This window comes from Nanorana parkeri, unplaced genomic scaffold, assembly GCF_000935625.1.
Source record: "Nanorana parkeri isolate BGI_ZX_2015 unplaced genomic scaffold, ASM93562v1 scaffold753, whole genome shotgun sequence".
In the NCBI taxonomy this organism is placed as follows: Eukaryota; Metazoa; Chordata; class Amphibia; order Anura; family Dicroglossidae; genus Nanorana; species Nanorana parkeri.
The window spans coordinates 724,420-745,895 of record NW_017307021.1 but is presented as its reverse complement, the minus strand read 5'-3'; the positions used below and the strand labels follow the sequence as shown (position 1 = coordinate 745,895).

General features: G+C 41.8%; 1 protein-coding gene across 1 annotated transcript in view; it reads right to left on the bottom strand.

Moving 5' to 3' along the window:
* TM9SF3 (transmembrane 9 superfamily member 3) overlaps positions 1-21,476 on the bottom strand; it is a 51,079-nt gene that overhangs the window by 19,935 nt on the left and 9,668 nt on the right. The window contains exons 2-4 of the mRNA XM_018564471.1: positions 9,145-9,340; positions 7,468-7,590; positions 1,099-1,259 (exon numbers count right to left, since the gene is read on the bottom strand). Coding sequence (XP_018419973.1) covers positions 1,099-1,259; positions 7,468-7,590; positions 9,145-9,340 — 480 coding nt within the window. The remainder of the gene's footprint in view (positions 1-1,098; positions 1,260-7,467; positions 7,591-9,144; positions 9,341-21,476) is intronic.

Sequence of the window (21,476 nt, the reverse complement as noted above, 5' to 3'; positions counted from 1 at the left end):
TTCCACGTGGAAAACGTGCACATTTTAACATACGCGTGGATTCCGCATGTTTGCGGCTACTACTATAGCTGGAATGTGCGGAATCCGCAAAAAACGCCCAGAAACGCTTGGACTTTTTTGCGCAACACACATTTTCATACAGTGAGGACGTTGCACAGGTGTGAACCAGTTACACTGAAATGTATTTGTTTTTTTGTTTAGCGCACATCTGTGCAAACCGCTAATGTGTGACCGGAGCCTTAACCAAATACACAGTTGAAATACACTTTGTAAACTGTCACACTGGCCAAATTTTCTGCTGAGCCAGGTCATCCTGACATCCACTATTGTGGCATAATAGAGAATTCACAAGGACTTCCACATCCTCTGCTTTGCCTTTTTCTCCTGCACACATATTCATAGTGTTAAACGGACAGCACTGTGCAAAGCAACAAAGCCCTACTTAGCTACTTTACTCCTAGGATGTGTCCTACCCAATAACATCAAATAGTAAAGTATGTCACCAGCACACCAAGGTTAAACCTTCAAGAAGTGATCATTTTATTAATGCACACATCTTGTCACATAGCAACGTTTCGGGGCCACTCAGGATCCCTTCATGTCGTCATGCCTGATGAAGGGACCCTGAGTGGCCCAGAAACGTTGCTATGTGACAAGATGTGTGTAGCCAGGTGATCGTGTCAGGGAGAGGGAGCCATGGCTTCGTTTAGCGGGGGTCGTGACGGCGCCCCCCCTCAGTCCTGCGCCCGGGGGAAGTGACCCCCCCGCACCCCCGGTTGTTACGCCACTGGTGTGCATCATTAAAATGATCACTGCTTGAAGGTTTAACCTTGGTGTGCTGGTGACATACTTTACTACATGAATCTGAAGCGGCGCCATCCGCAGTCACTACAGAACCCACTACAAGGGACATACCAGTAAGGAGTGCAGTAGGATTCTTCTATTGAATAACATGTCACAAACACAAAGAGGTTCAAAAGGTTAAGATGCAAAAACTGGTCTTTGTCTGCTAAATGCGAGTCCTGTATTTGCTTAACAAACCCCGAACACTCAACTGAAAAAATATCAAGAAGTATTTGAGCTGTACAGTTTACTTACAGAGTAAGACATTTGAACCTTGGTATTGGGGACAAGCTTCACTTTGCCTTCACTGGTGAGATTTACATCTACAATACGATTTCCGTTAAAGCCAATTTCAAGCTTTTTATATGTCCAAAGATAATAATCTTCTCCATTTTCATCAGCCTCTCCAACAATACCTGCAATTAACAAGAGATGAACAATAAACTTGGGAGAACAAAATTCCAAAAGAACTGGTACAAAAGCTGAAAGACCTTGAGCAAACATACAAGCCAGCTCCATTCAGTATTCACAGCCAGCCTGCTTGTTTTATTCAGCACAAGGTGGAATATGCAGTAACCCATAGCAACCAGATTTCAGTTGTACATTGCCAACTTGGGATAAAGATACAGGGAAACTCACGGTAGGGCTTTTTCCACAAACTGTATAATGACATTGGCTGCCAATTTGACAACCACCTCCTGGTTGCTCAGTTTTACCTTAAATACAACTGCTAAGCTTGTATTGGTATTCTAGAGAAGAGACCTTTAGTGTAATTTAAAAAAAATGTAGGTTGTCAACTTTTTATATTTGTTAATTTATAAAATGTCACACACGTCAGTGTCCACCTTACCATTTATACCCTAAAAGCCGATACCCAAGTACTGCAGGGCCAATTAAACTAGCGGTCTGTTTCTGGGTTGTGTGATGAAATAGGAGTAGGAGTAGGGAATCCAAGCAGTGATACACCCACTGTATTAGCAGGAACTGACCCAGGCCCCAGTGCCAATCGCACAGCCACAAGGAAACTACTTCTAAAATTAGCAGTGTCCCAATGTTTCATGTACACCCTCTGTCAAATCATACCTCCATAAAGGTTAGTGTACATGGGTGTTTGTGAAGCATTCTGATGGATCTGGAGTGCAGTATTGGACTGTATGAAGGAGTGCACACTTGCATTTATAGTTGCTGTTGCCATTCACAGAGTTGACAACAATCCCACAAAAATGGGTGGGCATTTTTCTGTGAAGGGAAAAACATACATCTTTCATATTGCAACAGCTTTGGGCAACTTGTGTGCTGCCCCTTGCCTACCAAGACTTCCCACAGGACACGGTAAAATTTAAAAACGGGGAGGGGACATCCTGTAGAAAGAGGGACACATTGTAAATATGCATGAATATCATTTTTGGAAACTACTTAGAATTTCCTATTTTACAGCCTCTGAGCTCATTTTATTAATAGGGAATGCAATGTAAATGCATGGTATTCTTCATTTGAAAGCATACCATTTTGTGGCTGTATTAAATAATTAGTCCTATTCAAAAGTATGGGTACCCTTGATCAAAAAGCCAATTTCATACATTTTCTAAGTGCAATAAAGTCAACTCAACCCCTGTATGTAAACACTTACTCCTGCAAACCTGAAAGGACAATTATAATGTATTTGCTGAATTTAACCACTTCATGACTGAGGCCTTTTTTCCATTTTTTGTACCCATGTTATACTCCAAATTTTAGGCCTGAAAATTACTTAAAACCCCCCAACATTATATATTTTCAGAATGCCAAGACCATATAGAATAAAATGGTGGTAGTTGCAAATTTTTATGTTGCGCAATATTAGCGCAACTCCTTTTTAAACCCCAATATTTAGTGAAAAATCTAATTAAAATGCCCCAAAACACAAAATACCAATTTTTTTAATGAAATATAAAAGATGAGGTTACAACGAGTAAAACGATACCCAACATGCCCATGTTACAAATTGCGTGCATCCGTAAAACGGCGAAAAACCCCAGTACCCCAAAAAGTCCATAGAAGACGCTTTAAAAGCCCCCACAGGTCATCAATTTAGAGATACCCCAAAATACTGGCCCTAGAATTATTGCTCTCACTCTGGCGTGCGCGGCGATACCCAACATGTGTAGCGCGTTCGTCGTTTTTATACGTAGGCGCACCCGACGCGTGTTTACGTGGCGACGCGCGTGCTCGCGGGGGACTTTTTAATTTTTTTATTATTAGATTTATTTTATTTAAATTTAATTTGAAAAACTTTTTTACTTTACTTTGACTGCTATCACATGGGGGGGCTTACAAGCCCCCCCATGTGATAGCAGATGGTGGTGACAGGTACTCTTTAAGGTGATGCTGGGGGTCCAAAAGACCCCCAGTGTCACCTTTACACTGGAAATAAGCTATTGAAGTGCAGATCGCACTTCAATAGCTTATAGCTGGGCTGCAGGAGCCCAGAACTGACAGCCCAGGGACCGGAAGTGATGCAATCTGCATCGCTCCCGGTCCCATAGAACGGGGAGGGGATCGATGAACGGAAGTTCGTCGACCTCCTCCCCAGCTCCCCGCGGACACCAAGATCGCCGGTCCCGGGCCCGTAGGAGGGGCAACGGAGCCCGGGAAGCACGGCGGGGGTGTCCGGCGGGGGGGGGGGCGGCCCCTTCTTCGGGACGCAGAAGCGATCTGGCGACAGGTAAGTCGCCAGGATCGCTTCTGTTGTAAAGCCGACAGTCGGCTCTACAAGTTTAAACAGAGTCCCGGCGGCAAAAGTCGCCGGGAGTCTGTTTAAACAGCCCCGATGCTGGCGACGTACACTGTACGTCGTCAGTCACGAAGGGGTTAAAGGTTAAGTGCAGTTTAAACCTTTATCCTGACATATAGTAACCCAGCTGCCACAGATGTATACTTTGCTTGATGCAATGGACCTGGCCACCTGTATTTGTTTACATCCAGAATGGCAAGCCTGACTGTTGTGGCTGTGCATTACATACCAATAGACTTCTATGGGGCAGTGTCCCAAGACCAGAAATTAAGGGAGACAGGCCTTACCAGAGGTCACTGCTGCCAGGATTGAGGCAAATATATTAAACAAAATAGTTTGCGCTGGAAGTAGGTATGTCGGCACCAGCCGCAACAATGTATGTATAGATGTAAAATGGAAGGCTTGTATGTTGCGCTCGGTTCAAAATCTATTTGGTTTGTCCGTGATATATCATCAAAACAATAGTTTATATAAATCGATGTGGTGAAAGGTGATAATACAATTAAATGAACACAATCTATAAAAAAAAAACTAATGTGTATATACTAAATGTGGATGTGTGATCACAAATGCTAATAAATAAAGTATGTGAAAAAACTGAGTGATGGCTTTTAAGCGGAAGTGACTTGAAAAGTATCAAAAAGTGCTAAATAGCCGTGTCTAGTATAAACTGTGAACCCAAAGGCGCACAGTGAAATTGGTGCAAAAAAATGGATTGTGGACTGCCGTCTAAGTGAAATCTACCTATGAATTATTGTGCCAGACAATAAAACAGTGAGATGGTGATCTAGAGCGGAACTACAAGTTGTCCATCATATTTGAAAGATGTAATCATATACAAGCAATCTGCGGTAGTGGAGCGGAGCCACTCAAGGTGAAAGATGAATAAATCCTTAACTCAAAAGGAAAAAATATGTTTTTCGACAAAAAACGATAAACGATAAAACGATAAACGATAAACAACAAATCGATGTCAGTGGAGCGGAGCCACTCAAACCATAACCGTTCTAAAACGGGAGGCATAAAAAGAAAAAATTTATATGGATTACAAACAGAGTCTCATCTATAGTCTACTTCTCTGTTATTGGAAATGTTAGTTGGATTCAGGAAAGCAAAAATAGTAACAGTAGTGAGGCTGCAGTCTGAATGTTTCTATGCTCCGGCACGGAGCTGCTGCAGTAAGTTGATGGTTGCTTCTCTTCCACAATTACCCAGTCATTCGCCGCTGTAGTGGCGGCTGAGCCAGCCCACCAGGTGAAATAGATAGCGGGATCAGACAGTATAATATAGAGGGAAGAAAAAGGAGGATTGAGGCAAGTATGCATTCGTAGAGGGGAAGGGTGGGTTAGGTTAGGGAAAAAAGGCAAAAGATAAGTACACTTAAATTTTAAAATGCACTTATCCTTAACAGATTTTTAAAAATCCAATTGGCGGCCGATGTAAAAGATCAGGAACCATTCCAGTTCCAATCTCTACCTATTAGGAAGTAGTGGCATGGATTCATCTGTATATAAATGGCACTGGGGGAGTGGAGCTTCTCTCTCCTGCTGAACAGCTCCATGTGGATAGAGGTTTTGTCTAGAGGTGCACCAAAATGAAAATTTCAAAACCGAAACGAAACCGAAATAAATTTTTTTTTTAAAAAGGTCAGCCCGAAACGGAAACATTTTTTATTAAATATTTTCAGGGCTTCAGGGAAATATTGGGGGTCTAAAACAGACCCCTGTTATTTCCCTTTTAAAATAGAAAAAGAGATTGAGGACACAGCCCTCTCTCTCTTTTTCTGCAGCCCGTTATAAATGAACAGGAATCCTCTATATTGAGTGTTCCTGTTCATTCATAACATGAGGACAGAGTGTGTTTACTATAACCACAATCATGAATGAACAGGAGGGTAAAGTAGATCACTTCCCATTCGTTCATAATTGAGGATATAGTAACCTACCATGTCCTCAATGATTTACAAACACTCACCAATCACTGATTGCTGAGTGTTTGTACCTCGCTCTGATTCCCAACACGCTGTCACAGGAGGCTGAGCGAGTGGAGCTCAGCCTCCTGTGACAGCGCTGGCTGTCTCCGCCCACACTGATCTCTTCTGATCTGTGACAGGAGGCTGAGCGGTGCGGGAGGAGAGATGCCGGCCGCTCACGGCGCTCTCCTCCCGCAGCGCTCGGCCGCCTGTGGCAGTTTCTCTCCTCCCCGCTGGGACACAGAGCAGCACCCAGCGGGGAGGAGAGAAAGAAAGGATGCATCGCTGTATCGGCCTGAAAATGGCAGTTATGTTTCGGCGGCCAATATATCGGTGCATCCCTAGTTTTGTCAACCCGTATTAAACTCTCTCCCATTCTTTTTTTTTTTTAATAGGACAGCGTTCATTTGTATGTGTGCAAGTGTCTTTACCCAGGATTGGACCATTTTGAGGGTCTGCTAACAAGCAGAGAAGACTGGGAAGTGGATGAGTTTTCGGTCTTTGGATATTGACTAATTGTATCCGTCTTGTAAGTGCAACTCTGCAATTTTACAGTGGCATGTTGAAGGTTTAATTACAAATGAATACTTGGTATTAAAATCTTTGCTTTATACAGCAATGCAATGCAGATTGCCATTCTTAATAAAGGGGAGAAGTCTTAAATGCATTGGATGGTAGATTCTCAATCACGATACAGACAGCAATAAAAAAACTGCACAGGTTTTTACTTCCAGTCCCAATGACCAGGAAAGGAAATAAGGACAGTTCTCAACACTAACCCATTATTTCCACTCTCCCTGACTCTATTCAAAATAAACATTTTTTTTTTTTTTTAAACACGATTTTTCCTGTTAATAGCTAGCCACGTACAGCTCTTTTCCTCTTGTTAAGCCTGCAGACTGAACAAGAGAAAATGAATCGATTCTCCTCTCTGCTAAAAAACCTGGAAAGAAGAAACTCCACTGCTGGCTATTGAATTCAACTTTAATACAATGTCACTGCCCAACAATGACTTGAATCTGATAGGATGCAGTCAACTGTTTGTCCTATAATTTGGCACCCAGCTCAGTTCATTTTTAAATTGACTTGTGGTGCTTAAAGGGCCACCAATGGTTGACATTTCGGCTGATTTAGCCAACTTTGAGCTGTCTGTGGCCAGTTAGAAAATGCAATTTTTTTCCCCAAGCATGAAAGTGAAGTGTGGCTATAATTAAAATCAGCCATGAACTACTTCAACTACTTGAAAAAAAATAAAAGGTTTTAGAATGGCCTTTACAATCCTCAGGCATAAATAACATTTAAAATATAACATAAAAATATGTGTGTACATGTCAAACATGAGTGCATGAGAGATGACCTAAGGATATTTCTAATCTAGAAACATTCTACAAGAATAGGAAGACTGTCTTCAAGTGAGAGCAGAAAGAATGTTTGTAGGTTTAAGAACATGCCTGAAGTGGTGTACTGACAGAGTTCCCAAACTTTTATACACATCACATTTTCTTTTTCCAATCTATTAAATTTAGCAAACAGTAATTTCGTATTAAAAACATGAGATTTTTGACTTACTGCAAAATCATTTTCTCCGAGTACATTAAAGGTCCCAAGCTGTAGATCAACATAACATGCAAGCTTGTGCCTAAACTATTCAATACAACTGTACAAGGTTTGATATTAATGTGATTAATAAAGTAGTGACCCTTAAACTGCTCATCACCATCTCTTAGGATTTCATTATGTCATGTCCTCCAATATACCTTCCTACCACAAGTCTATGGCCACTAAATAAGGTGAATACAGATGCATACAACATTTGACAGCACTGGTTTGCACAAAGTAGTTCTCTTTAATTATATACTAGAAAAGCCTAGATCCATACCCCATATTGGTAAGTCATCTATGTACATCTGGTACCAGTAGTGATTCTTTATTGCGTAAACAAATGCATCTTTCTTTGCCTTGTCCAACTCTATGTCACAATATGTTGCCTGCATGACATCATCTGTGTAAAAAGAAAGACAACAAATTTCCATTAAAAACACATCTTTTCTGAGTACAGACTGAACAATCGAGTTTACCCCAAAGTTTAAGTTTTTTAAATGTTTACATACCTGCAGTGTGAACATTCAATATTTATTAGGCATTACTTTTAAAAATGCAACCGATCTGAGCCCCACACATGTTTACAGTGTAGATTAGATGATTTCACTGAACATGTCCTACCTAAAATGGCACTATAGTCATTATGCCCATGAACAGACATCTACTCTTGCTTTTGCAGTACTTCTCTCTAATTTTAAAAATTTTAAGAAATGTGTAAACAATTGTGCCCTCTATGAAGATATGTATTTGTTACTGCCCTGCACCACAATCTCTGCTGTGCTGCAGGGAAGCTGGCACTGGCAGAATGTTCTGAATCCAACACTTCTGGGAGTGGCAGATTCTTGGTCCCCAGGGCGCATTTTGGTTCTTTCCATCAGCTCCTTGATACTACAAGACACAGTTGTGACATAGGGGCTGGTGGCAGAAAATGCACTGCATGGTGGGGGTCCAAAAACATTGCGCTCCTAAGTGGCGGAATCAGAAGATCCTTCTAGGAGCAGCTTCTCTGCAATACAGCACTAACCAATGGCACAGGCAGGGATTCCAATGTGCCAGTGTTTGACAGGCTCTCTGTAACTTGGCTGAGTCTTATGGAAGTGTAAAAGTTGGACACTTATTTTGGTACTCCCACGAAATGATTCATATATTTATAATAAATCTTTTATATGTTTGTGCAATATACATTTTTGTATAGGCAGAGATGATGGAGTCAAAGATCAGATCGATCAGTTATTTTGTATATGGATTTCATTTCAACCTTGAAGTCTTAGCATTGTAAGGGTTAATTGTTGTGCATTTGCAGTTCATAACACTTGTAATTGCAGCTACAATGTGTGAATATCTTTGATGGTGTACATCCTGCTGCTTGGATTACAACCAAAGGTCAGGCACGTTTAACACTACCTCTGTATCTGTGCGCGATGGGTGGCTTCCCTCTCAATATGAAAGTGAATATACAGTGTTTCCCTGAAAATAAGACACTGTGTTATTTTATTTTTTTTCATGAAAAAAGACACTAGGTCCTATTTTGCGGGCGGGCAGGGGGCGTGTTGTGTGGGTGGGGAGGAGGGAGCTGCAGCCGCTCTTAACATGTAAAAATCAATTACAGTGCAGCTACCCCGGAAGTAGGATCTAGCGCTATGTTCAGGGATTTCTGGAATATAAGACCTACCCCTAACTAGGTCTTATTTTCGGGGTAGGTCTTATATTACAGAAATCCCTGAAGATAGCGCTAGGTCTTACTTTCAGGGTAGGTCTTACTTTCGAGAAAACACGGTACCACCAACAGCAATCATCACTGTATCATGAAATTCATGATGAGACATTAGACATAATATTTTCTTTAAAATCAACAGTTTATTTTTATCACATAACTCCTGCCCATAACTACATTTTATCCATAACTTAACCATACATTTACCCCAAAAACCTCAGAAAAAGGACATATACTCACCTCTAAATTTAATATCTAAACCGCTAAATTCTAATTCAACTCCTTGCAGAGCTTCTCCTAATGTTTCATGATAGTGGCTAATACTTTTCTTTAATCCAACACAGAAGGGAAGGGAGAAGTATTTGTATGTCTCTTGACGATTGTGGTATGGTCCTACTGTGTTCATCCATAAAACCACCTCCTCTTTTTCCTGATACTGCAGACAAAACAAACGAGATTGATAAGATGCATATCCACAAAAATGTCTGGCACAAATGGTAATGTAAAGGAAATCTTATTCGTTCAGTTCTAGGTACATTTAGAATAAGCAAAAATCAGAAGACATTTGGGTCTAAAGAGGGTGTTTGATTTCCAAACAACCCACATGGGGTTCCACTGAAATCGTCACAAAACAATGGTCTGCATGTCAGAAGAGGGCCTTTACTACAAGTAACCCAACAATACTTTCTATAAGTCCGTGTACCTGCACTATAGGCAATTATACTGGTGCTATATATTAGGGATGCACCAGGGGGAGGAGAGAAACTGCCACAGGTGGCCGAGCGCTGTGAGCGGCCGGTGTCTCTCCTCCCACACTGCTCAGCCTCCTGCCACAGATCGGAAGAGTGGTGAGTAGACGGAGACAGCCAGCGCTGTCACAGCAGGCTGAGCTCCGCTCGCTCAGCCTCCTGTGACAGCTGTCAGGGAGGAGAGTGAGTACAATGTTTGTACATAATTGAGGACATAGTATTTTTACTATAGGCTCAATTATGAATGAATGGGATGTGATCTACATCACCTCCTGATCATTCATGATTGTGGTTATAGTAAACACACTCCTCATGTTATGAATGAACAGGAACACTCAGTATAGAGGCTTCCTGTTCATTTATGACAGGGGCTGCAGAAAAACATTGGAGGACTCTTTTTCTATTTTACAAGGGAACTATCAGAGGTCTGTTTAGACTCCCAATATTTCCCCAAAGCCCCTAAAAGTAAAGTAAAAAATAAAAATATTTAATAAAAATGAAATAGAAATAAAATTTTACATTTGTTTTGAAAAAGTTATAATAAAAAAATAAAAAAAACTTTGTTACGGTCTGACATTTCTTTCATTTCGGTGCACCTCTACTATATATGTTGGCACACCTGAAAAGCTATTTCAGACTGTAATGCCTCCTTATTACCATGAGGATCCCATCACGTTGTTGGGGTGCCATTGTTTTGCTGTAACATACTTAGAGCCTGTGTTGACAGAATTCAATGGTCAAAGGAAAATATTTAGAATTCATTGCAGGTGCAGTTTACCTGCATTGTAAATGCTTCAAATGCTTTTGTATTGCCATAGACTTATGGATATTGAAACATTTCTGAAGCAAACAAAAGTCTGTTGACACTGGCCCTTATGGGGCAACTTTAAGAATTGGCATTCCATGCCATCTACTGGTGGACACCAATTCATACAGCAGCTTCCGCTGTTTCATTTACCTGTAAATAGACACCTAAGCCCTTGTTCCCACCAAATGCAGAGCAGATCTGCATGAGTTTCTGCACACGCAGTGCAGTGGGTTGTGCCGCGTTTTTGATGCGTTCCGGGCCGTTTTTGGTCATTTAAAATGGGCTTTCAGTGCGTTCCAGGCGTTTTTGATGCATTCGAGAGCAGGTAAAATAGGGCCTGCTGCAGTTTTTTTCCCTGCTCTGGAACTGAACGCTGCAATGTGAACTGGAGCTAAAAATACCATTGGAATACATTGGACGTAGTTTTGCTCCGGTCTGTAACTGCACTGCACCTGCTCCGCGCTTGGTGTGAACAAGGCCTAAGGGTAGCAAATGCAGCCATAATGCTAATTTTCAGATCACATGAAGCCCATGTCCTCTCGCCCCTAAACCCTGATTTTAACATCTGTCCTCCCCTCCTATTGGCCCATGTCACAATGACCATTTTATAGCAGCACTATGTAGCTGTTCCCTCTACTTAGTGTGATAGGTCAGTGAAAGGCTTGTATCTCAGAAATTCAAAGAGGATCATTCTCAGATGAAGTTACAGCCAGCTTCACATTATTTACACAAGTTAAGCGGATTAAATCCTAAAATTACACAATATACTGTGGTTGGGAGCTATAGCTGAAGAGTATGTTTGGAAGAAGAAGCAAGATTTCAAAGTACATGTAAAACTCAACAATGATCTTCTCTTATTTGCTCCCTACAGGCCTGCTAAATATTCCAATTAAAACGTGTTTTGCTGAATCTGTTCTGAAAGTGTAAAAAACACCTATTGATTTTACCAGAAATCCAGTTAGACAATAACTCCCTGTGTTCTCTGCCTGTTATGGAGATGAAGAGGAGGGAGAAGATGAGAAGTATGTGTTTTGTAATAAAGCAGAAAGGAACTTGCATTGTGTTTAAAAGGGATACGACATGGGGAATGTGCTATGTATTTCAGAGATACACTAAAAAGCTTTCAACCAATGATGTCATGGCATACGCTTTAAGTTACAAAAACAGATTGCACTGTTCAGAGAATTTATAGAATAGCAAGATAAAGCTCATAAAAGCTGGTATTTGGACTTCCAGCTTTGACTATTATGAAGAGGAAGGTGGGCAGTTTAGTTTCATATACAGGCAGTCCCCGAGTTACATACATCCGACTTCTACTTACAAACGGAGGCTATTACTGTACAGCAGGGGTAGTTGTTACTGACGAGGAGTGCCTGCCTTTTTGGGTCTGGTTTGTAGTGCTGTACGTACATTACAGGAAGTTGACTCTTGTTAGACATGCAGACGAGGGGTGTCCACCTCTTCTTCCGGGTCACAGAGGTTTTTACAGCTGCCTGTATCCTCATTAGAAAGATTTAATCTCACTTCCTGTCCTTGAGACAACAGGAAGTGAAAGTAAATCTATCCCTTGTAGAGGAAATTCACTCCTGTAAGAGTGATCATGGGAAAAAGGCGTCTCCACTGAAGCTTTATCACCAATCCTTGTTTCCACGCCAACCCAAAATGTTCAATATCCAGTTGTCACAGGGACAGAAAGTGAGGTGAAATCTTCTGAACAGGGGCACACACACAGCAAAACAAACTTTACAGTTCCCTATGCTATCCAAAACGGAAAAAAAATTTTGGCTGGATTTTACACTTAAAAAGTTACCTGTTCCAACTTACATAGCCTTTGATGTCACTTTAGGAACAAACCTACAGTCCGTATCTTGTTCGAAACCCGGGGACTGCCTGTAAATACATCTACGGGAGTATAAATGCACAAGAGTTTGACTTTAACCCTTCTGGCTTTCCTATTCAGAAGACTTTCATCACCCGCTGTGTACATGGGCCGCCTGCCCTTCCACTATTTATAGTAAAACTTCAGGTAAAAACACACAAGTCATTAATAAATGTGTGACATAGAAATGGGTTGTCCCCACCTACTGCAACTATGGGAATGCTGGAACAAAAGAGGAAAACCAAATAGGATTTGACGCAAGATGATCACACCTTAAAAGTATAAAGAATAAAGCATATTGATGTCTACAATTGCCAGTACAGTAAGTGACACTCTTTTTGGCTGAAAACTGAAAGACAAAAAGGTAATTGAACTGAATCCTGACAGAATAGCTGTAATTCAATCTCCTGCAGTATGTGAACAGTAAGAGTAAACAAATCTGTCTGCTATTGTAATCCATGTGAATGAATCAAGTTCTCACATCACTAGTATACGTCAAGCAGGAGAAAGTCACATTAATGCATTATGAGCATTGTACTACATGCATCAGTCAAGACTTTCTACATCACAATCAAGGATGAAAGGAACGGGTACAGCGGCTGCAATGCTTTCTTCCCCTTATCACTTTTTTTGTGCTGTATGGATAACATTAAAGTAGGACTCCAAGCAAACAGCCAAATACATTGCTGAAATACATCTATTTACATGTTAAAGCAGTTGTAATTCTGTACAGCCAGCCTTGTGACTTATACGTCACACTACTCAGCCTGGCAGGTCGCACACATTTGATGGTTCAGCGATCTGGCTTTCAATGCCACCACTCTGCTCATTACACAAATAAGTATGATCACCTCTGGCCAATTAGCAGGATGCTGGTCCAGAAAGGGGGTGAAGCTGCAACCAAAATGATCTTCCTGGCTGTGTTTTGTAACAGAGGTGTGCAAATTCCAGATTTCACTGAACAAGTTGAAAAAATAAAATGGTAAACATGCATGTAATTCACCCATGTGTGTTAGACGTTTGCCTGGCATACCACTTTAAATTAAACCCTTCCAAAAAAACACTAAAGGGGCTGATGTATAAATGTTCCACCCATTCCCACCACTAGATGAATCCAGGGAGCAGAAGACAATTCTTGTGTTCCTTGGCTCCATCTATTGGCAGGGGATGGTGTGTGAAGAGCATTTCCCAGATGCTGAACATAATTGTTATACAGCAACCCCAATTGGTGTGACCTCTGGAACAAAGATCTTCTAACTCCTTTATTCATGGTATCTGTTTGCTATGTAAACTTTTATTTACCCAACAGTAGGATGACTGCTACACAAGTGATATTGTTATTTATTGCTAATGGAAACATCACTTTACATTTCTGATTATCTTTGCAAAATTATTCAAATATCACTTCCGGTTAGTGAAGGAGGTGTTCTGTGCCTTATTTTCTACACAAATGGCTGGCTTACTGCTTTTCATCATATATTCATAGCAAACACCATCGCACTTAGGACTTACGGTATATTATTAAGAATGGTCTGTCTTCATGTCTACAGAGCAGAAGCAAGCATGAATCAGCAATAATGTGGGGGAACTTCCTTACCATATGGATTAGTGACCAGGAAAACTGGTATTTCAGGCTTTAGGTGAATGTGGGTGAGGTGACTTCCTTACTACATTCTTTTATCTCTTGGGGACGGCAGCGACAACAATTCTGTACTTGAAACCCCATGAATCTGTCCTGGCAATTAACTGGAAGTCTTGTTCTGTTATTTTCTACCTTTGTTACCTATCATCAGGCAACAGTTTACCTTACTGAGTTCCCTGGAATCTACTGCAACCAGAACCCAGAAAGCACTTCACATCATCCCCGTGTGTGCACCTCCTGAAATCTCTTTATTCTTCTTTCTCCATCAACATTCACATTCAGACTACAAGCAATGTCCTCATATCACCAAAACAATAGACTGGGGTGGATGGGTGCAGTGCAGCAATGATAAAATGAGGTACCGAGCAGTTGGGCCACGCTCCATGAATACATTTCAAGATTTAAAGCGTATCTAAACCCAAAAAACAAAATGGAATAGTTTGCAGTTCGTCAGTCTCAGATGGGGTGAATCCATTACTTTTGTGTTTTTTAGGCTTTTCTTTTCATCTGCAATTATTACGAATAACATACCACGTACGTCCCTACATGTCTACGCTTTTTTCTCTATAATAACTATCCATAGTTCCCAGAAGTGGGACTGATACCACTGCTTGGGATTTAAGTGCAGTACAAGCAGCAGTGGGAGCTCACGGTTACTTTTAGGAGGATCGACAGGTATCTAGCCAATACTTTTATGCAATATCTACATAGTTATTTTCTTTTTTTTTTAAATATATGCCGGTAAACAGAAAATCAATTGAAACAAGTGCACTACTGTTTGTGTTTGTGACATCTGCTCTATTCTGACCTCTTCTCCCGCTGATTGGCCGATTGGATGATTGGATGATGACAGGGATCCGCTCCTGACTGGTGAGGAAGCCTGTCAATCATCCAATCGACCAATCAGCGGGAGAAGAGGTCAGAATGGAGCAGATGAAAGAGGAGGTCGCGGCCATCTTGCTTAATTGAAGACGCGATGGAGGTCTTGTGTGCGGCGGATTCGGGTCCCTGAAGATGGCGGACGCGGCACAGGTACTCGTTTTATGTATTGGGAGTATTTGCACGAGTACGAGTACTCATGCAAATACTCGGTATCACCGCCGATACCGATGCTTGTATCGGTATCTGTGCATCCCTACTTTTAATGGTTAACAAACCAAAAATGAGTTCGTTGTCAGACCCCATTCATACCTAGGTGACAGCGTTTTCGCGTGCACATGCGCTGTTTCGATGCACAATTTTGCTCATTTTTGTGCGCATTTTTGCGCACGTACATAAAGTTACATGTTTTTGTGAGCAGATCATGACACATTGAGGTTTCCAAGCATTTCCTATTGGTTCTTGGCGAACAAAAATATTTGCTGTAACCTTCCAGAAAGAAGTTCATGTACTTTTTCCAGCGACAAGCATTTTCATACGCGCGGCGCTACACTCCGGTGTGAACAGGGGCTATAGGAATAAATGGGATTTCTTGCCTTCAACGTTGGACAAATAAGCATGACAAAGCGCCTTCAAAAAGGTATTTTTAAATGCAACAGATAACAGTACCTGATTTATCTTCATTGCAACCTCCTGTAGTCCCCTGCATCACAATACTCAGACTAGTAGGTGGATAGGGGAACACTAGGAGCCAATTAGACTACTGGATGCATACACATTGGCAGGAAACAAGCTAACAGGAGAAAAAAGGTTAGCAGAGGGATGACCCTCAACGCTGTGATGCTACTCCTTTTTTTGTCCAATCACCAGGAAAGGGTATTCTTTGAGCAATGGAGTCAAGGATCTAGGTGCACCATCTGGCAGGAGTGCATGGAGTACAAACCTGGCTGCATGGACTTACAAATCCCTTGGCAGGTAAACAGTTTCCGTATATGTATTACAGGTGTGTAGTTAGGTACATGGGAAGAACTGAAGTGGTAGAAGAATTTGTGACATCATCAAGCGATTATTGGTGCAATGTGATTAAGCAATACCCAATAATTATACCCAAAAACGATATACTAAATAGTAATAATACTATTAATAATAATAGTACTATATAGTATTAGTACAGTATACACACCTAATTTTATGAGAAATCAACATGAAGGAAAAAATATTAACATGTAACTGCCTACGAAAAAAAAAAAGCATAGCATTTCAGAATATGTCACTGGGAAAAGCCGATACGGCAGAAAGGATGAGTGTTATCAGGCATCACAGTAATTTATTGCTCCCCATCAATCTGTTTAAATGGAAACTGCAACTATGCAATTGTAACAGCTGGGACAGTTGTACAGAGATGAAATCAAGTTAATGTCTAATAACATTTTTACCTCCCGGTTTCAAAGCTCTGCAACAAATCAGTTCACTTTACATTGACTTTGTGACTGTTGCCTTGTTATTTATGGTTTCTATAAAGCTTTTGGATTCACAAGATCTGTCCTACCCAGTAAAACTAAATGCACACGAATTACTGGCAGACATAGCACGGGGTTTAAAGCAGGGGTGTGGACATTAAAAAAACAAACAAAAAAAAACCTTGTCCAAGGACTAAAGTGGGGGCCCAATCTACTAGTTCCCGGACCATGGAAGGCGGGGACTGACGGACAAGGAGGCTGCATACAAGATGTATGCAGTAGAGCCGACCAGATCACTTATACAAAACAGCTCCCCTGCTCTACATTTAGCCCTGTTGCTTGCCCGCAAGCAGGGCTAAACCTAGGGGGACCCGCCAAAAAACCCCACATGGCCAGAACCCAGAACTGCATGTCCCGGGCATAAGGGGGGTTGCAATTCCACACCCCTGTTAAAAGTATATCTAAACATACAAATGTAGTATATTGCACTTTGACAATACCTAAAGTTGCTAATTACATTCGGCTTTTTTCTTCCCCCTTTATTTAAAATCTGTAATCCAGCCAAAACGCTTTTTTCAGCTTCCTTTAAGAGAACAGGCTGTCTGGTCTCTTAAAAGTGGCAAATAGAGGACTGAGAAACAATTTAACACCGACGGGGGTGCTTACTGTTAAAATACACATTATTGTATCTATAGCAATAACTCCTGCAGTATACAATTTCGGTCACTAGATGGCAGTGTTTATAAGTTCTGTTCTAGATCTATGGAATATGCTCTATTGTATTGAAAAAGGTAGAGAATAAAGCTGTGGCTTCCTTCCTGTTTTCATGTCATGTGCAGCATGCATATCTGACTGTGCGCTTGTGTTTCTCTGTGAGGCTGTGCAAAGACGTTCCAACACTTGCAATGGTCGGCTTTTATTCATTCATGTAAAATATTTGCCACAAAAAGGAACAAAAAAAAACCCACTTAAAACAGTTGCTGTAACTGCTTAATCTGAAGTTCGGAATTAATTTGTTAGTCAACTCTATCTAAATCTGCTAGTACATCCAACACTACCCTCTACATAGGGTGACAATGCTGCTGTCCAAGGGGGGCTCTGTTGCCCCTCCATAGAGTGGGGCCAACCTAAGACAGGGAGTGTGTTACTGGCTGGGTCATCAGGTGAAAATAAAAGAAAAAGCATAAAAAAAGAGAAAAATAATAGCCACATTTCTATTAAACCTTTGTTTTTGGGCTTTACATATTAAATATCTATTATGAGTCCACAAAAATGCATCCAAAATGTAATCACTGGAATGTCATTTTTCATGGATTCAAAATTATATTATTAGTATTCTAATGACCATTTTAAAATTTTAGGATATTTTTTTTTATTCAAAAAGCTGACCAACAACATACAATTAACAGGGTAAAAAATAAGAACAAGTACTTATTACTTATGTTGCAGTTTTGGGGTATTGTCAGTAAGGTGTAATACTAGGATGCTTAAATAAAGGGTTAAGCTGGGAATAAACACAATTTTTTGTTCAGCTTTGGGCTGATTTTTTAAAAACAGATCCCCCATTCATGCAGGAATCTCCAGGTGCAGCTATTGTATTTTGACAGTTGGCCCCGAATGCAAGCGCTGTTGGTCCGGCAATTTTCCGCCCGACTCCTTCAATTTTTCATTCCATGGATGTCAGGTGGGAGACGACAGAGAGGATCACCCACTGAGCAAATGTCATCCAATTCATCAAAAACTGGCTAGAATTTACTCAGCGTGTAGCTTTGTTGTAACCGATAGGCTCAATTCACAAAGCTAACATACTAAGATAAGAATCTTTATTTGTATAGATAAAAGTAGTAGTTGTTTTCAGGGTTCAGAAGCAAATGAGATTTGACCCATAGATAAGAGTTGCATGATCAGAGGACAATCACATAGGTAGGAGAAGTTTCTGAATGTACCAGTCAGCCTCAGAACAAGATTAGAAAACCTCTCCCGATAAGCCAGGCCAGACTCCTGTTCCTGACTACCTACTGCACTTCCCCTGCATGCACAAACACCCAGGTCTATGGTCAGTTTAGTCCAAAGATAGGACTAATCTATGTAGGGCTGCAACTAATGTTTATTTTCATAATCGATTAGATGGCCAATTATTTTTTAGATTAAATCGGATAAAAAAAATGAAATAGATACCATCCTTAATTTAAAATAAAATACAGAAATGGAGTGTTACAAAGTTTACTTCAGAATAAAACTGCAAGCACAATTTTTTGCAATCACACTGCACTGGAACACACAGCATTGCGGTACCTTGCGTTCCAGTGTGGTCAATCACACTGTGGGTGGGAGGCGCATTTGGGATCAATTGAAATGAATGGCACTGCAACACACCTCCCGCAGCAAAATTTGCCAAAACCAAAAATGACTTTCCCACCTTTTATATTATCTTTTTTTATAATTGTATTGTAAACACATGGCTATTCAGGGGTGTGGAAATTTTTAAAAAAAACTACTTGTCCAAGGGTTAAAGTGGGGGCCAAATCTACTTGTCCTTCATGATAATCTACTTGTCCCAATACAAAAAATATCAAAATTAAGGATGCACCAATACCGGTTTTTCGGTATCGAGCACTAGTACCGATTTTTTGCTTTCGGATCTCGCCGACACTGAATACTAATACCTGTGCTTCCGCTGGCATGGAGCAGGCTTCCCTGGTAATCAGGAAGCCGGGCAGCGGGTAATGACATCCCGCCCAGGTTCCTGATTGCCACGGAATCCGGCTCCATGTTGTTTGGCCTGCTTGATTGCGATTGGCCGGGAAGCCTGCTTCCCGGTCAATCAGGAAGCCGGGTGGTGAGTAATGACCTGATTGACCGGGAAACTGGCTCGATGCTGATTGGCCTGGAAGCCGGCTTTCCAGCCAATCAGCGAAAAGCCGGCTCCCCGGGCCATTCAGAAAACCAGGAGGCGGGTCATTAATTGCCGCACGGCTTCCTGATTGCACGGGAAGCTGGCTCCATGTTCCCCTAACGGCACTGCCAGTCAGAGGAAATTTTCATCTGGCCGTAAGTTCCAATTAGGGCTGCAACAACTAATCGACATAATCGATTATTGAAAAAGTTGTCAACTTTTTCAATAATCGATTAATCGGCTTCCGATCAGTTGGCCCTGTTCATGGCTCTACACACGCTGCGCGCCGCACCTCCTCCCCACCTCACACTCACCGCCCCCCATTTCCACGATCGGCACAGGGACGCAGGGAGATGTAGTAAGGAGGAGCAGGAGTGAGGGGATGACAGCCGCCGACAGACAGGCCCGATCTCAGAAGTTTTTTTACTTCCACCGCTCCAAGCTTGCTCCTGTGATGGACTACAATCTCAATACAAACTAGTAGTCCCATCACTGGAGCCATTTTTAAAAATTTAATTTTATTGTTTATCCGATTAACCGAATTTAATAATCGGCTAACTAATCGATTTTGAAAATAGTCGTTAGCTGCAGCTCTAGTTCCATTATCAGGGAAGGTATCGGAGCATTTGGGTGAGTTTGAGTACTTGCCCAAATACTCGGTATCGGCACTGATACTAGTATCGGTGAACCCCTAATCAAAACATATTTTATTGTGCTAAATAGCGCTTCTCACTGGTCAGCGCAGTCATCTGACCACGTTGACCAATGAGTGCTTGCAATTTGCGAGCGAAATTCAAAATGCATAGGGGAGGACTGCGCTGGACAGCAGTACGGGGGACAGATAGTACACCCATACTGGCGGAGGGGAGGGATTGTTTGCCGAAAGGTAAGTATAGCCAGGGGGGTGGCGGTTTGGGAGAGACAGGGCCAGATTTCATCAGGTAATTTTTATTTTTCCATATTACCTGGGAAAATGAACTTACCCTTTAATGCACATTGTGTGTGTGTGTAAGAGAATTCTGGCTACCACCATGGAATGGCGGCTGCAATCTCAAAGCACATGCAGAATGTCCTACGCATGCGTTTATTTGCATGCAGATGGCGGGGGCAGCAGGGTTTCATTTTTATTTTTTCAATATTTTATTTTTTTCAATTTTCGTTAACTTTGTATTTATTTACTTTTCCCCCTTAATGTTCTTCCTATTACATAGGAGATTAAAATCCCTTATGTGATAGTTTGGAGGTGACAGGTTCTCTTTATGGAACCTGCCCTCCAACACAGAACAGAAGTTCTGTGTAGTTCCTGACAGCCGAGGCAGGTGGCGCTTTGATTACAGCGCCACGGTCTCAGAGAACACACAGAGAGCCCGTAGAGCAGACGGTTTTCGTCTGCTCTACGGGCTCTATGGCTGAGCCGTTGTGCCTTAGTTTTCGGGGTCCCCCGGGAGAGCGGGCGACCCCGAAAACTACGGCGGGGGGTACGGGCAGAAACGATCGCCGCTGCTCAAATTAATACAAGTGGTCTGATCAGACCACTTGTAGTAAACGAGCGGCGGCGGCTCCACAATGTACATTCAGCTCTGCTTGTCCGGAGCAGGGCTAAATGTACTTAAAAACTACTCGCCCAGCGCCCGAAACTGCATGTCCCAGGCGTCGGGCGATAGGAATTCCACACCCCTGCTATTGCACCCTCCCACTGCTTACTGTGCCCTCCTCCCAGCGTGGAGGAGAGAGCTAGGGGATTCAACCAACGAATCGATAATGAGAATAGTTGACAACTATTCTCATAATAGATTAATTGGTTGCAGCCCTAAATCTATGTTGGATCTCAGAAACCAGCATGTACAATCTAAAAACCACCTTGACTTAAGGGGGTCCAAGGATGGGACCTCTGCTTTTTTTATAAGTTGCACACTAAAAGGAGTTCTTCAGTTTGTCAACAGTTATACATTTTGCTAACATTTTACAGCAAATCATCTTAAAAGAGAACTATGGCTCAATCTTTTGTTGTTGTTGCTATAGTTCTCTTTAGGGTCACAGGAGAACATTGACTAATGTCCTCCTGTGACCCAAAACCCAGCATATTGGGGGCTATTGCCTGCTAAATGCAAAGAGCACCGAACCGAGCTGCAGCTGGGATGAATCCAGACACTATAACCCTGCTGCCTGACTGACAGCTAGCTCTGCCTCTCTGCGCCCAACCCCTCCTCTAGTCAGTGCTGGAGGAACAGAGAGGGGAGGGGGGAATCCCTTTGGGGG